The 16,290-nt window shown below is 45.7% G+C and overlaps 5 protein-coding genes across 6 annotated transcripts in view; all 5 read left to right on the forward strand.

The window, feature by feature from the left end:
* LOC121151114 (UDP-glucuronosyltransferase 1-6) overlaps positions 1-16,290 on the forward strand; it is a 92,065-nt gene that overhangs the window by 37,125 nt on the left and 38,650 nt on the right. The gene's annotated exons all lie outside the window — the stretch shown is intronic.
* On the forward strand, positions 256-1,158 carry LOC121151165 (UDP-glucuronosyltransferase 1A4-like). The gene has a single exon (XM_040972418.1). The coding sequence runs from the start codon at positions 256-258 to the stop codon at positions 1,156-1,158; it is 903 nt and encodes a 300-aa protein (XP_040828352.1).
* Positions 5,565-6,751, forward strand: LOC121151117 (UDP-glucuronosyltransferase 1A4-like). The gene has a single exon (XM_040972337.1). It carries the CDS (start codon positions 5,565-5,567, stop codon positions 6,480-6,482), a length of 918 nt encoding a protein of 305 aa, XP_040828271.1. The 3' UTR covers positions 6,483-6,751.
* Positions 9,180-10,184, forward strand: LOC121151120 (UDP-glucuronosyltransferase 1A4-like). Its single transcript, XM_040972341.1, has one exon. The coding sequence runs from the start codon at positions 9,180-9,182 to the stop codon at positions 10,068-10,070; it is 891 nt and encodes a 296-aa protein (XP_040828275.1). The 3' UTR covers positions 10,071-10,184.
* LOC121151166 (UDP-glucuronosyltransferase 1A4-like) lies at positions 14,366-15,244 on the forward strand. Its single transcript, XM_040972419.1, has one exon. It carries the CDS (start codon positions 14,366-14,368, stop codon positions 15,242-15,244), a length of 879 nt encoding a protein of 292 aa, XP_040828353.1.

Raw genomic sequence — 16,290 nt, forward strand, 5'->3', positions numbered from 1 at the left:
TTGTAGGGTTAGATGAGTTTCATCCAGATAGGGGATGTGCAAAAGGCCTCTACTGAAAGGGGGCAGAGGGTTTGGCAGTCATGATAGAGTAAGACAGATAAATTACATAATGATTAACTTGAGGGAGGGCTCTGGGCCTTCCAATGGCATGCTGCTTTAATAATCAACCTGGTGATAGCAACATAAAGTTTGGAAAAGCTGCGGTAGGAGGTACAGGCTGGCGTGGAGAGTGAGGTGCTGTTATCTTCGGCTGAGATGGTGCTGCTATTGCAGAACCCCCTGCTGGGACTGGTGGGGATGCTGTTCTGGCTGTGTGTTCTGCCCTGGGCTAAGGGTGGCAAGGTGCTTGTGGTACCCATGGATGGAAGCCACTGGCTCAGCATGCTGAAAGTTGTGCGGGAACTCCACGCCCGAGGTCACCAAGCTGTGGTCCTTGCACCAGAAGTGAATCTGCACATCAAAGAAGAGGACTTCTTCACTCTGCAAACCTTCCCTACTTCTTACTCCCAAGAGGAATTTGACAATGATTTCCAACGTCACAATCAAATGCTCTTCAAAACGCAACATTTTCTGAAGACATTATTGGAAACTCTCGCAAACTTAAAACGTGGTTCTGAGTTGTATTATGAGACCTGCTCAGAGATGTTGCACAATACAGCCCTGATCAGACATTTGAATGAGAGTTCCTTCGATGTGGTTCTAACTGACCCTGTCTTCCCCTGCGGGGGACTGCTGGCTAAGTACCTGTCGATTCCTGCTGTGTTCTTTTTGCGCGCTGTTCCTTGTGATCTGGACTTTGAGGCCACAAAGTGTCCCAATCCCTCCTCATATATACCCAAGCTCATGACAATGAACTCAGACCACATGACCTTCCTGCAAAGGGTCAAGAACATGCTCTACCCTCTGGGCCTCAAGTCCATTTGTCACATGTCTTATGATCCTTATGCAAGCCTTGCATCTGAGCTTTTTCAGAGAGATGTGTCCTTGATGGACATCCTCAGCCATGGTTCTGTGTGGCTGTTTCGAGGAGACTTTGTGCTGGACTACCCTAGGCCCATCATGCCCAACATGGTCTTCATTGGGGGCATCAACTGTGCCAACAGGAAGCCACTCTCTCAGGTAGTATTGCTGCCTTTCTCCTGTTGGTGCTACAGCTAGCAAAAACTCCAAATGGAAACTTGTCTCTTCTTTCCTTATCTACTCAGTTTTCCAAAGGGTTCAAGTTTGCAGGGTGAAGGAGCCCTCTCCTTTGATGTTCAGATTCACCTCTGGTGCAAGGACCACAGCTTGGTGGCCTCAGGTTGGAGCTCTTGCACAACTTTCAGCATGTTGATTATCAAGGGGGTTTCTTTGCTGTTTTCAACAAAGCACAAAAGGAAGCAGGCATGTGCAGTGGTGGGCATGGCAATATTTCTTTCTCTGGTTTTGGTTGCATAGAAATGCCATCACTGGGAGCTGAACTGTCTAATGAAGGAGCGATTTCAAGCCAGTTAGGGAAGTTAGGTGGAAATGGAACGTGAACTTTGGAGGTCTGTGATTCTGGGATTGAATCACTGAGTCCTATTTCCTGTGTTAGAGCAGTGCTGTTAGGGTTTTCTCCAGGTGTTTTGGTGTATGTTGTGTAGCATGGGAATGTTCTGGAGATGGGAGGAATTGTGCCGGTTGTATGTCATGTAAGTTTACAACTAGCATGTCTCAGGTCACCAATCTATGCTGACGGTTGTGCAGGAACACATACTGATGCTGAATGGTTCTGTGGAGGCATCTCAGTTTAGGGTCCACAAATGCTGTGAACGGGGCGAGTGCTGAGGACTCTAAATCTATAGAGGTAAGGTGTCCTCAGGAGATGCTGACCTCATCACTCAACCTTGTGGATCAAACACAACATATCCGAAGTGAGCTGGTGTTCAGCCACCAACAGCTATTCGTCATCTTGCTTGAGCCCTGATTATTAGGATCTTGTTGAAGCAGGGCTCTTGGTGGTTTTATTTTGTTTCTTTTAAAGTAAGATTTATTTCATTTTTTTATTGGGAAGCAGATATTCAGAGAGAAGGTGATATAGAGAGAAAGACCCTCTGTCTATTGATTAACTCTCCAAGTGGCCACAATGGCTGGAGCTGAGCCTATCTGAAGGCAGGAGCCAAGAACTTCTTCTGGGTCTCCCACATGGGTACAGGGTTCCAAGGCCTTGGGCCATCATCTACTGCTTTCACAGGCCACACGCAGGGAGCTGGGTGAGAAGTGGAGCAGACAGGACACGAACCGGCACCCATTTGGGATCCTGGTGTATGAAAGGTGAGGATTTAGCTGCCAAGCTATTGCGCTGAGCACCTTAAAATGATTTTTTCCTTTGTTTCCCTGTATGGTTACGTCTTCTGGAATAACCTCACTTACTCTGTTGCTGACTGCCATTCTGTTTGTGGCAGGACCTTGTGCGGGTCAGCTAACCACTCTGGCTTTGATGCTGGAATCGTGAGCATCTGAGAAGTGTTTGTGCTCTCCCTGTCAGGTTCACAGTTTGACAGGAGCCCAAAGTGCAGGGCGTGTCAACAGGAAACCTATGTCAGATCCACATTTTTGTGGAGAGACATGTCAGGTACCCTTACCTGTTCACCATGTGTTACATGAGCTAGGAAAATGCTGATGGCTGCTGTCTGCTTAACTTCTATGTGTTAGCATGTTGTCTGTTGATTCTCTAGAGAGTAGCATGTTTTGATTCATGAATACACTGTTATGTTCAAAGCAGCGCAGTCATACCCTATCTCTTGTCATACTTAATATCAATTTGTCTTTCCTTTCCTCCTCCCTTTCTTCCTTCTTCCCTCCCTCTTGCTCTTCTCTCTCCCTCCCTCCCTTTCTCCCTCCCTTCCTCCCTTCTTTCCTTCCTTCCTTACTTCCTCCTTCCTTCCTTTCTTTTTTAATCTCTGTCTCTCTTCTTTTCTTGCTTCCCTTCCCTCTCTCTCTCTTCCTTCCTACCTTCTTCTTCTTCTTCTCTCTCTCCCTTCCTTTCTTACTTCTTTCATCTGTTTTCATAATATCCAATGCATGAATATTGCCTTTTGTCTACCTAAGAAACAACAGCATTCAGAGTTACCTTCTGTTACTCTGTTTTGACTGAACAACCATTTCCTACTCTTTGGCCCACTAAAAACCCCAGGTTCTGTGCACACTGTTGTGTCCTCAGCCCAATAGAACCCACGTTTTGACACTGTACATGTGGACAAGGTTTTAGTACATCACCTTTTTTCTGCTTTCCTTGATCATGAACTGAGCCAGATGTCAGCTTCGTTTTTTTGTTTGCTGAGGTGATGTTTTCCTTTAAATTGCGGCTGTTTGTTGACCCATAACTATATCTGCCAACCAAGGAAGAGCCCTCTTTTCTCTTGCATGCCTGCACATAGCAGTCCTGCAAGGTACAAGGCTGAGAGGTAAGCAGTGAACAAAATTAGTTAGGCACAGGGAGAATTAAGAAGGAATAATTCAAATGAAAGAAACAGCTGAGCCCAGGTTTGACTCTTGGCACCTGAGCCGGGTACAAGAGGCCAGAGCAAACTCCCTGAGTCTGTTTTATATTCTGTACAAATCACACATGACATTTTTGATGGTCTGAGATTACTTGCAGGTTACAGCATTCATTAGTGAACATGGTGATTGTCTTCCTATGCCAGGTAGTCTGTGGCTAAGAGGACGCTTCCTCATTAATACAGGCCTGTGATCCCCTATCTCCATAGTCTTCATGCCTATCAGGCCTAGACTCCAGCATTGGCCCTGCCCATGGTAGAGCCCTTGCCACAGGGAGGCATGCCACCACTCTGCTCTTTATAACCTGAAAGAGTTAAGGATCTGGTCTCCTTCGATAAGGTTTGGACACCTTCTGGACTGACTGTGGCCTACTCTAAAATCAGGCCTTAGTGAAGCTGAACCAAGCTATGGCTAAAGCTAAAAATCCTAGCATTTTCTTGCTCTTTCAGTCTGACTGTGTTTTCACCTATCCTCCAGAAATCTAAGTAGGCATTCATGAGGTCCATCATGCTGGTGACAAGTGGTGCTGTGTCAGCACTAGATAACACCTAAGTCCAGCTTTGCTGCAAGTCAGTGATCACTGTTTTCCTGTTCTTATCACTAGAGAGTGCCCAAGCCCAGACTGGTATCATTCTGTAGTTTTGTGTGCTTTCAAGGTGGGTTCTAGGTGAGTCAAGGAAGCCGGGAGCACTTCTCCAATGGGGCTGTGAGCAAGTACCTGGGGACTGTGGCAGATCCAGGCAGTCAACCACAGTCCTTATCTGGGTCACAATTCTGCCTGATGTTGAATCTCACCATGGGGGGGTCTCACTGATGGTTCCAAAGCAGAGTCTAATGCTTACGTCTCCTTCTTCCTCCTACTGAATCATGGCTGTCTTCCATCTGTTGTTTGGGGTCAGGATAAGGCTAAGATAGGAAGAACTCTCACCACTGTATCTACTATAGGATTTGTTTATAAATCTTATAATCCATCAAACCATGTGACACAGAAGCAGATCCAAGACTCACAAAGCTGTGCTCTTCCTGCTGTGGTGGTCCCCTCATGATGCTGAGCTGCTTGCTGCATTAGCAAGGGTGATATGGGCTGGGACACATGGACATCCCAGTGGAGTCAGGATCTCCACTTGTAGCTCAGGGAGGTCCACAGGCTGTGTGTGTGGAGCCCAGGGCAGTGGCAGTTGGGTTCAGCTCAGCGTTGAGGTTCACCATGGTGGAAGCTCCACTGAGTTCCTAGATAAACCCCTGCCATTCCTTCTGTGCTGGTTTGCAGCTGAAGCACATAGTCATAAATACCAGTGAAGTTCCATGTTGACACCCAGGTCCAGCCAGGGCCAGTAGTGATGTGAACATGACCGAGTCTGTTGTGTTGTGCTCTTCAGTATCTACCTGGTCCTGGAATTATCTGTAGGCAATGTGCTGAGACTCTGTTGGAATCCACCTTAGCATTCCTTGTCTTGGGATCCAAGTGTAGGATCCAAGTGTAGGTTCCTACTCCCTGCCTAGTGGCTGGTGTCTAGCTCTGAGCCACACTGCTTAGACTTAGGGTAAGGGTGGTATGTTTTGCTCCTTGTCGTGTTCTTCAATTGGCTTTGGTGGAGTGGTAACAACAAGCAGAGCTGTTACATTTCTCACAAGCTTTGTCTTAGCAACGTGAAGGAGGGGACATCTTGTTTTCCAAGTGGGAGATTAGAATTGCAAATGATGGTGCTCAATAATGTTAGCCCTGCTGTCTGCATAATGTGTATCAATATTGGAGTCCAAAGTCTGGTTGAGGAGATTGAGTGAAACTCAAGAGCATGAACTGGTGTGCTCCTTGGTAGACCAGCAGGGTCAGTTGGGTCTCCTTTATATACTGGCAATAAGATTAGTCATAAGCTGGCAGGACAGAGTTATTCTGCAATAATTAACTTGAAGATGGCACTGTGCCTTCCAGTGGCATGAGATTGTGATAAGCAACTTGGTGGAACAGTATAAATCTAAGAAAGTCTGGGGTAAGAGGCACAGGCTGCTGTAGGGACTGTGGTGTGTCTGCCTTTGGTGCAATGGCGCTGCAACTGCGAATTCCACCTGTGAGGCTGGTGGGGCTGCTGCTCTGGCTGTGTATCCTGCCCTGGACTGAGGGTGGTAAAGTGCTGGTGGTATTCGTGGATGGAAGCCCCTGGTTCACCATGGTGGATATTGTACGGGAGCTTCACGCCCGAGGCCACCAAGCTGTGGTCCTTGCACCAGAGGTGAATCTGAACATCAAAGGAAAGGACTTCTTCACCCTGCAAACCTTCCCCAACTCATACTCCCAAGAGGAATTTGATCGTAATTTCAAACGGCGACAACACCTGTTCTTTGAGAACCAAAATATTCTGGAGATTTTTTTGGATAATGTTGAAACAATGAGAAACGCTTCTGAATTTTATCACGGCATCTGCTCAGAGCTATTGTACAACAAATCTTTGGTCAGGCAGTTGAATGAGAGTTCCTTTGATGTGGTCCTAACGGATCCTGCCTTCCTGTGTGGAGCGCTGCTGGCTAAGTACCTGTCAGTTCCTGCTGTGTTCACTTTGCGTTTTATTCCTTGTGACCTGGACTATGAGGCCACACAATGTCCCAATCCCTTTTCATATATTCCCAGGTTAGCAACAATGAACTCAGACCACATGACCTTCCTGCAAAGGGTCAAGAATATGCTCTTTACTTTGCCCCAGAGCTACATTTGCCATGTGCTGTATGACCCATTTCCAAGCCTTGCATCTGAGCTTTTTCAGAGAGATGTGTCCTTGGTGGACATCTTTAGCCATGCATCTGTGTGGCTGTTCCGAGGAGACTTTCTGCTGGACTACCCCAGACCCATCATGCCCAACATGGTCTTCATTGGGGGCATCAACTGTGCCAACAGGAAGCCACTCTCTCAGGTCTGTTTTGCTGCTTTTCTGCCATCTGTGCCTCAGCTTGGAAAAATTCCATAGAGAAAGTTCTAACTTCTTTCCTTATCTACTTATCGTTCTAAAGAGCTCACCTTATTCTCCTGAGAGTTAAAGGGAGAGGTTTTGTGCAGGTGTTCTCATATGCTGTAACTAGAGATTTCTTTGTCCCCGACATGCACGGCATATAGGGGCAGCAGTTTGCCACGAAATAAGCATAATTGTGTGATTACACCCGATGTGTCCATGTGTCACTGTACCTTTTCCTGTGTGTGTGATTTCCTGTGTCTATTAGGTGTAGAGCATTTAAGTTATGAACTTGATTGTCATGGGTGTTTACTGCAAATTTTCAACAAAACTTTTAAGAAAGTTTACAATTCGGATGTCTTGACATGTCAGTTTTCATTAGGAAGTGTGAGAGTGGGATTTACTTTGAATTCCAGGCTCTTTCCATGCACAAAGGTAAGAACTGAGTTTTCTAAGTATATAATGTAATTTTTGTTTAGATGTTCAGTAGCAAACACACACACACATGAGGATGGGTTGCTCCACACAAAGAGATTCCCACCACAGATGTGCATTGATCCAGTAAGAGAAAGGTAAGGAGAGAGAACACGCCAGCTGCCCTGGACGAGAGAGCTCCATTAGTTGTGGTCCTCTTTTTGAAATGAGAGGAGCGCCCCTATAGACGTAATGTAATGAAATATCAGTAAATTCCAAATGAATCTCCATCTGGTTGCTTTCATGGCAACTTCCCTCAAGTCCAGGGTGAAACAGATGAATTCTGGGCACGTGGGCATTTTGATTGACAAGCAGGAGGATAGGAGGATGGGTTCAGGACCTATGACATTCAGCTCTGTAGAACCACATCTTAAAGAAAGTGCTGTCAACGTTTTCCCATTCTGCAAGACATTGCCTCTGAATAAATGGGTAGCATATATTATGTTGAGGCACATTCCTGTGACAGTTTTATTGTGAAAGGACATAGGATTTTATTTAACACTTTATCTTGGTCTGTTGACATGGTACAGGGGTGTTTGTCTTTTATCTGATTTGCATGTGTGAAACCATCCTTGCATGCCTGGAGTAAACTCCATTTGTTGATAGGTTGTGAATTTAGGGATATCCAATGGGATTCAATTGGCTGCTGTTTTGTTGATTTTCCTATCAATGCTCATTGGGATATTCATCTATAATTTTCTTCTGTTGTATCCTTATCTGCAACTGGTCTCAGGGTAACTGGTGCTGGCCACACAGGACAAGTATGGAAGGATTCCCACACCCTAACCTCCACTTTATTTGTTTGGAATCATTTGAGGAATTGATGTTAATTTTTCTTTACAGTTATGGGAAAATCTGCAGTGAATCCTGGTCTTGTCTTTTTTGGGATCATTTTTCCCATTGAGTCAGTCCGGGCCTTGTTTCTTGTTAATTCTAGGTCTATGCATTTTCATGGTTCAATTTCAGTTCTTTCTATGACCTAGAAATTTATTCATTTCCTCTAAATTTTGTGTTTGTGCACCTGACGTATCTGGGGAGTGTGCCAATGTTACTGTGTGGCTTTTGTACTAAGTGTTTTTTCCCAAGTTGTGACTTTATGTCATTGTGCTCTAGTGGGTCTAGTTCCTGTTGGATATCTTCAGGTTGTCTCTTGATAGGCTCTGCTGCTCTGTCAGAATTTTGGGCAGAGCGATCTGGCAGCTGGGGCAGAGATCATGTCTGCCTCTCAGGCCATTCTGGGGTGTGAACATGCTTGTGCCCTAGAGCTTGTGAGAGTGGAACAACTACCATGTGGCCCCTCCCCTGGGCATGGACACCTGTTTGCAATGTGTACTCAAGGCAGCAGCACTGTGAGACTTTGAGGCGCCATGTGAGGGAGAGAGAGCCTCCCCCAGAATACAAGGATGGGTACTTAAAGGTGATGCACCATGGGCAATAATAAGTCCATGAGGGTACACTGGAGGAGGGCTACTCTAGTGGCCAAGGATGCATGGTAGTGGGGACAGGAAATTTATGGACATACCTTGGGCACTTCATTCGGTGGGGCGGAGCCTGAGAGGCACAATACACCTCAAAAGAAAGCAGGAGGCCTAAGGTGCTCTTCTGGCAGTTTCTGGTGAGATCTTTCTGCTGTCTAATGACCAATCTCTCCATTGCATTTGTACTGCATTCTAGCATAGTCCCGCACGTATTGTGACCCAGTAGGAGTTGTTATTTCTTTGTTTTTATTATCCTTCTGTCAGGAAATGCCAGTCATTGGGCATCTTGGCTGAGCAGAGAGGAAAGTGTCTGTAGACCTAGCAAAGATTGAATCTTCCAGCAGAGAAAGTGAATTAGAAGCAGGTGGTTCCTTAGAGCTCAGTCATAATTTGCTGAACAATTGTTCAAAGAGAAGTGGCAGGAGAGGAACTGAAGAATGTCCAAAGTCTCATTTAAAAGTAGAATGAAACACGATGCATGAACAGGGACACTGGTGTGTCCCTGAGAGATAAGCAGGGTCAAAGTATGTGTACAGATTTGAACAACCCAGCTCAGAATTACCAGAAAGAAGTGGAGGGTGGGGCAGTCATAAACCAAAGGGAGAGGCTTATGGTACAATGATTAACTTGAAGAGAACATAGTACCTTCCAATTGCATGAGACTGTGATAAGCAACCTGGTGGTAGCAATATAAATGTGAGGAAAATATATATAGGAGACACAGGCTTGTGTGGAGTATGTGGTGTGCCTTTCTTCTGCGGAGATGGTGCTAGAACTGTGGAATTTTGTGCTGGAGCTGCTGTTCTGGCTGTGTGTTCTGCCCTTGGCTGAGGGTGGCAAAGTGCTGGTGATGCCCATGGGTGGAAGCCACTGGCTCACCATGCGGGATGTTGTGCGGGAACTCCACGCCCGAGGCCACCAAGCTGTGGTCCTTGCACCAGAGGTGAATCTGCACATCAAAGGAGAGGGCTTCTTCACTCTGCAAACCTTCCCCACTTCTTATTCCCAAGAGGAATTTGGCCACTTTTTCCAACGTCACAGACAAATGATCTTTAAGAGACAAAATCTTCTGAAGACATTATTGGAAATGGTTGAAAGCATGAAAAATGGCTCTCAGATGCACAGCAGGACTTGCTCAGAACTACTGCACAATAAAGTCATGATCAGGCACTTGAATGAGAGTGCCTTCGATGTGGTTCTAACTGACCCAATGAATCCATGCGGGGCACTGCTGGCTAAGTACCTGTCAGTTCCTGCTGTGTTCTTTTTGCGTTTTATTCCCTGTGATCTGGACTTTGAGGCCACACAGTGTCCCAACCCTTCCTCCTATATTCCCAGGCTCATGACAATGAACTCAGACCACATGACCTTCCTGCAAAGGGTCAAGAACATGCTCTTCCCTTTGGGCATGAAGTACATTTGTCATATTAATCACAGCCCATATGCAAGCCTTGCATTTGAGCTTTTTCAGAGAGATGTGTCCTTGGTGGACATTCTCAGCCATGGTTCTGTGTGGCTGTTCCGAGGAGACTTTGTGCTGGACTACCCTAGGCCCATCATGCCCAACATAGTCTTCATTGGGGGCATCAACTGTGCCAACAGGAAGCCACTCTCTCAGGTCTGTATTGCTGCTTTTCTCCCATCAGTTCTCTAGTTAGGAAAAAAATTAAAGGAAAAGCTTCTAAGTGCTTCCTTGTCTACTCATCTTGCAAGGAGTTCTAACTGTGGGAGTTAAAGGGAGAGGAATTGTAAGAGTGTCCACATGTAGTCTAACTCAGATTCCTTTGGACCTGAGTTGGACTTGGTGAAAGGTGATATGAAAATATGTATATTGACATTTGTGTTAAATTCAATAAAGTATCATAAAACTGCCATGGGGTTTTATGCCTAGGGAGGCACTTCATGAAAGAGGTCAATAACAAGGCAAGTTCTCTTTCTGCGGAGAGCACACTTGGAGACTGCTTGGAGGTCCTCTTCTGTCCACTGCCCAGACTCCTCCTCTGCCCCACTGCCCACTCAAATCAGGTAGCTTTCTCTTTGAGGTATCCTATGCTTATGTACATAAGTGTGTGTGTATGTGTGTGTGTGTAATGCCCCCTCAAATAAAGGAATTTATTGATGACAACACTAATTATTATCTTGGTGCATGGCCTGAGCTTGGCATCAAAATGAAACCCCACTCCCATGCTTCCCACTGAAAATTACTGAAAACACGTGAAAGCTGCTACTTTCATTAATGTCCTATCACAAATATACAGTAAAACACGTGGCTGGGTCAGTTCACAGCTTGGTCTCTGAGCTCCTCTCAGTTATAGGAGATCAAAGATGTAGGAACATGGTGCCATGACACAAGCATAGGTTTGATGAGGTCACACCATCACTTGCCTATGCTAGGACAAATCTTCTCCCCCTGTCTTTCATTCATCTCATAAAGATAAGTGTCCGTTATATTTTCAAAAGGTTTTGAAAAGTAATACAGTTTTTTAAATTGCTTGTGCTTTCTTTTGGTTTCTCTATGTGACCATATTCTCTTCTCTCTCTGTTGTTTTGTTTGGGGTTGGGAGAAGGATAAGTTGGGAAGTCCTAGAACACTGAAGCTGCTACCATGCTAGGTTGCAAAAGCTACAGCTCACAAAAGCCCATACAGTACATGAACGGGTCCAAGGGACAGCTGTGTCTTGCCTGCTGATGTGGTCAGCCATGAGCCTGCATTGCTGCATAATCCTAGGCAACGAAGACTGGAACACATGGCAATCCCAGGAGGGTCAGATTCCCTGTGTGATGCTCAGGGAGGTCCACAGACTCTGTGAGCCCAGGCAGCAGCTGTTAGGTTCAGCTCAGTGTTGAGATTCACCATGGTGGATGCTCCACTCAAGTCCAAGAAAAATCCTACCATTCCTTCTATCCCTTAACATATGGAATTTTTGTCCAGCTATGCTGCATGAGGTGGGGTAAGTATGACGGGGGACTCCTTGGGCTGCTGAGGCTGACCCTGAGGTGGTTTGCAGCTGAAGCTCCTGCTCATATGGAGTACTTCAATTCCAGATCAATACTGCAAGCCCAGGCCAGAGAGGCCGCTGGTGTGGGCCACAGCACGATCCTGCCCTGGTCATGTCTCAAGTCCCTGCCCCCCGGTGAATCCAGAAACACTGTGCACATGCACTGCCTGTGGCTCTGCCTCATATTGGGTGTCACTTTGGCATGTCCAGTCCTTGGCTCAAGTTTATAGTCTATCACTGATTCTTCTCCTTTCCCTTTGTAACATGGCCAGTGCTTCTTTCCAAGCTGCACTCATTGGAGTCAGGGAAAGGGAAAGGAGTTCCAAGAAACGGACTCACCCGCTCTTCAATTCATCTCTTCTTATTGAGGTGCTAACATCAACCACAGCTACTGTGGTCTCCCATATAGGTGCTCCCATTGCATAGAGTGGTTGAAATTGGATGTTTCTCTGGAGAGACAGTTGCAGGAGGATCTGATTTTGACCTTTTTCTCCATCCCATTCTTGCCTCACTTTCATCTCCCTTGCTTGTGTGGGTTGTTTCACCATGAGATTGGACTGTGCTGAGTTTGTGGAGTTTTCATCCTTCACAAGACCCAAGTCCATGAAAGTATGTTGTTTTTTTCTGCTCCCTCTTCTATTAGGTACATAACTGGCTGAAGTATGTTATTGATCATCTCTAAGAAACAAGTTTGGAATTGCTTGTTCTTTTTTACATTTTGTTTACTGTTTCAATTCATTGTAATCCTATTCTCATTTCTTTGGGTTCTTTTGTAGCTTAGATAAGTTCTATATTCATTTCTGTTTGGCTTGTGTTAATACTTGTATTTAGTTTTTACAAAGAAGGAGACATGCAAACATGTATAAATACAGAGAGAGAGAGGGAGGGAGAGGGAAATGGGAGAGGGAAAGAGCGAGCGAGAGAGAGTGTGCGTCTTCTTCTCCTCCGTCTTCTCTCACACTCTTCTGTTGGAACAGCCATATCTGGGCCAAACTGAAGCCAGGAGCCAAGAAGTCCATCCAGTTTGCCCATAAGGGTGATAACGATGCAAGCACGTGGGTGTTCTGCTATCTCCCAAGGAGCTTCAGGAAGAAGATGGATTCAAAGTGGAGCAGCCATGACTGCTGTGACTTAGGCTGCACTAGCAGGACGCTGAACTAGAAGTGCAGGGACTGGGACTCCAACTGGCCCCCTAACATGGAATGTGGGTGCTGCAAGTGGTCCTCACTTACTCTGGACAACAGTTTCACCTCTAGCTATTTTAGAATTCCTCCTGTGTTTTGACCTTGTGTTGTCCTTTGAGATTTCTGATCGTACAGGGTCACATCCTTTCCTAAAATGGGACATTTTCTCCTGCTAACTCACTGAATAGCTTTTGCATGCCTTTGCCAGTACTTAATGCTGTCCCATCGGTTGGGAGTGGCTGTCTTTATTCATTCATTCTTTTCTTCTCGTTTATTTCAAATGATCTATCTTCAACTTTAGAAATTCTTCTGCTTCATCTAGTCTGTTTTGTGGCCCTCAGTTGTATACTGAGCTCATTGGCTGCATGATTTCCGTTTGGATCTTTTTGGGATCATATCATAGATTGTTTTCACATTTTTTTAAATTAACTGTTTTGATTTCCTTGTAGTACGTTGAGTTTCCTTAGAACCATTCTTTCAAAATTTTTTTCAGGCTTTTCATCCGATTTCTTTGGAGCATGTTGCTAGAGTGTTAGTGTGGTCCTTTGGAGAGTCATGTCCTCTTACTTTTTCACATTCCTGCCCCTCCATTTGTCTGATGCACTTGGGAAATATGGGGTCTGTATTAACTTTTTTCAGTGGAATTTGTAATTAGTTCCCCACAAAGGTGTTTCTATGGGTGTTGAGCTGTGTGCTGTGTTATTTTGGGTTCCAGTTGAGTACCCTCATGTGGTCTCTATGCAACTTGTTCAGCTCTATCATCTGTCTATTCATGGAATCTGTGAAAGCTGAGGCAGAGATCCCATCTGTGTCTATAAGGCGAGGGACATTCCAGGGACCCAGGTAAGTGTAGAACACATAGCAGTAGAGGTAGGACATCCACAGGATGGCCACTCCTATAGGTCCAGGCACATGTGCGCAGTGGATAGCAATTGCAGCCATGTGGGGGGTGCACATCAGTGGTAGCAGGGCACTGGTAAGTTTCTGGGGGTACTCCAGTGTTCAAGTAGGTGCAGTGTACCTGTCATGGTAATGGGGCAGGGGCCCTATTTGGCAATGCTTTGCACTCATCAGTCATGGGTATCCATCCAGCAGCATCACACAGGCCTGAGGACAGCTCTTGTCCGTCTCTGGGGTCTGTGCAGGGGGCAGATCTCTGCAGGGATCCAGAGGGCTGTCTCGCCATTTTCTCTGAGTTTGCATATTGGCACATTTGCAGAGTATTGTAGCCAAGTGGTAGTTGTTTTTTTTTCTCTCTCTCTCTCTCTTTGTTTTTGGTTCTTTCTTGTTGGAAGATGCCCAGGCATCTGTAATGAGCCACTTCCCCCACTCGCCCGATACCAGAGAGGAAAGAGTTTGGAGACTCAGTGTATACTATCCAGGATAGCATGAAGCTGGGGTCAGGGTCCTGGGGACTCCACAGGCTCAGCTGCAGCCTGCCAAGGAGGGGTCAAAAGCGAAGTGCATGTGATGAAATTAAACAAGGGTCCAAAGTCGAATTTTGTAAACAGTAAAAAACCCGCATGCAGTAGCATGCTCCCTACAGAGAGCAGCAGAGTCCCAATATGGTTATCAGGTCCATGTCTGAAAGGTAGAGGTAGGTGGGGCGGTCATAAAGAACAGGGATAGGCTTATGGCAATGATTAACTAATGGGATGGCATGCAGGTTTGATCAGTGCCCTGGCAACAATATAAATGTGAGAAAAGCTGGGGTAGGAGGCACAGCCTACTGTGCTATAAGAGTGGTGCCCTTGCCTTCTGCAGAGATGGTGCTAGAACTGCGGAATCTTGTGCTGGGGCTGCTGTTCTGGCTGTGTGTTCTGCCCTGGGCCGAGGGTGGCAAGGTGCTCGTGGTGCCCATAGATGGAAGCCACTGGCTCAGCATGCGGGATGTTGTACGGGAACTCCACGCCCGAGGCCACCAAGCTGTGGTCCTTGCACCAGAGGTGAATCTGCACATCAAAGAAGAGGACTTCTTCACTCTGCAAACCTTCCCCACTTCTTATTCCCAAGAGGAATTTGGCTATATTTTCCAACGTCACAGACAAATGATCTTTAAAACACATTTTCTAGAGAAATTTTTGGAAACTATTGAAAGCATGAAAAATGGCTCTATGATGTATTACAAATCCTGCTCAGAACTACTACACAACCAACTCCTGAATAGACACTTGAATGAGAGTGCCTTCGATGTGGTTCTAACTGACCCGGTTAATCCATGCGGGGCACTGCTGGCTAAGTACCTGTCAGTTCCTGCTGTGTTCTTTTTGCGTTTTATTCCCTGTGATCTGGACTTTGAGGCCACACAGTGTCCCAACCCTTCCTCCTATATTCCCAGGCTCATGACAATGAACTCAGACCACATGACCTTCCTGCAAAGGGTCAAGAACATGCTCTTCCCTTTGGGCATGAAGTACATTTGTCATATTAATCACAGCCCATATGCAAGCCTTGCATCAGAGCTTTTTCAGAGAGATGTGTCCTTGGTGGACATTCTCAGCCATGGTTCTGTGTGGCTGTTCCGAGGAGACTTTGTGCTGGACTACCCTAGGCCCATCATGCCCAACATGGTCTTCATTGGGGGCATCAACTGTGCCAACAGGAAGCCACTCTCTCAGGTCTGTATGCTGCCCTTATGTAATTAGCACTATAGGTAGAGCATTTAATTTAAAAGGTACAAGTACTTACTCATCTATGTTTCCAACAATCTCTACTTATCGTTCTCCCAACAGTGTTAGGGAGAGGAGCTGTTGTGTCCACAAGTAGTGGCACTAGCTATGCAGGTCCCTTGGCTGGCTTAGAGTGATTGGAGAGGATGTGCAATAGGATTTGCAAAGACTGGTCATGTTCAAGGCCCCATCTTCATGGTGTGTGACTTCTTTAAAGTGAGCAAGAGTACATGAGCTTGTGTCGGGAGCTGATCCTCCAGGGGAAATTTTCATGCTGATTATCCATGGGTTGTAAGGGAGTAGCCAAGTGTGCAATGTTGATATGACAGTTTCCAGTCCTCCTGACTCAGGAGGGATGTATCTCAGAAGGCACTGGACCTGGGCATTCAAATGATGTGGAAGCTTCCAGCAGGATCAGAAAGATGAGCAGGAGGCAGACATTGAAGCTTGGAGGTCTGTGATCAGAGGATGTCCTACTGGTGTTCCTGTGTCCTACTTGTGCTGGCAGGAGGCTTTCTCGTGAGGGTTTGGTGTCTGATGTACAGGGTTGGACATTGTAGATGCACGTCAATTGGGTATTTTACTTGGGACACTTCAATTATCTGTCTGTGGAGGAAGCTGCTAGAGTGGGGGACAAAACAAGGTCCTTGGAAGCCAGCGAATGTGGGGTCAGCAATGAGGAGACTGAATTGAAAGTAGGAATCTCAATTTCTTTTTTTAACTCCAGAATAGATGATGTTATGAATAAGAATCCTTTCCATTTGTGTGATTTTCATTTAACTCATCTTAATGTTTATGACTGTTTAATGGCATCTTTCCTTCTCGTCACTTAAGTATGTTTTCTTTCAAACCATAGTGTATCTTTTCCTGCTTTCCCTTGTGAGCAAAGCAATTATCAGTCATAAGGTAGATATTATTTACTATAGTTGTAAAAATGCTGAGAAGGAAGAAATTATTTAAATGACTTTCTCTGTGTCGTTACATCCTCTGGAGTTAACTTCTCTGATTCTGTTTCTCACTCC

This window comes from Ochotona curzoniae, unplaced genomic scaffold (assembly GCF_017591425.1).
Source record: "Ochotona curzoniae isolate NIBS_2020 unplaced genomic scaffold, NIBS_Ocur_1.0 contig_2294, whole genome shotgun sequence".
In the NCBI taxonomy this organism is placed as follows: Eukaryota; Metazoa; Chordata; class Mammalia; order Lagomorpha; family Ochotonidae; genus Ochotona; species Ochotona curzoniae.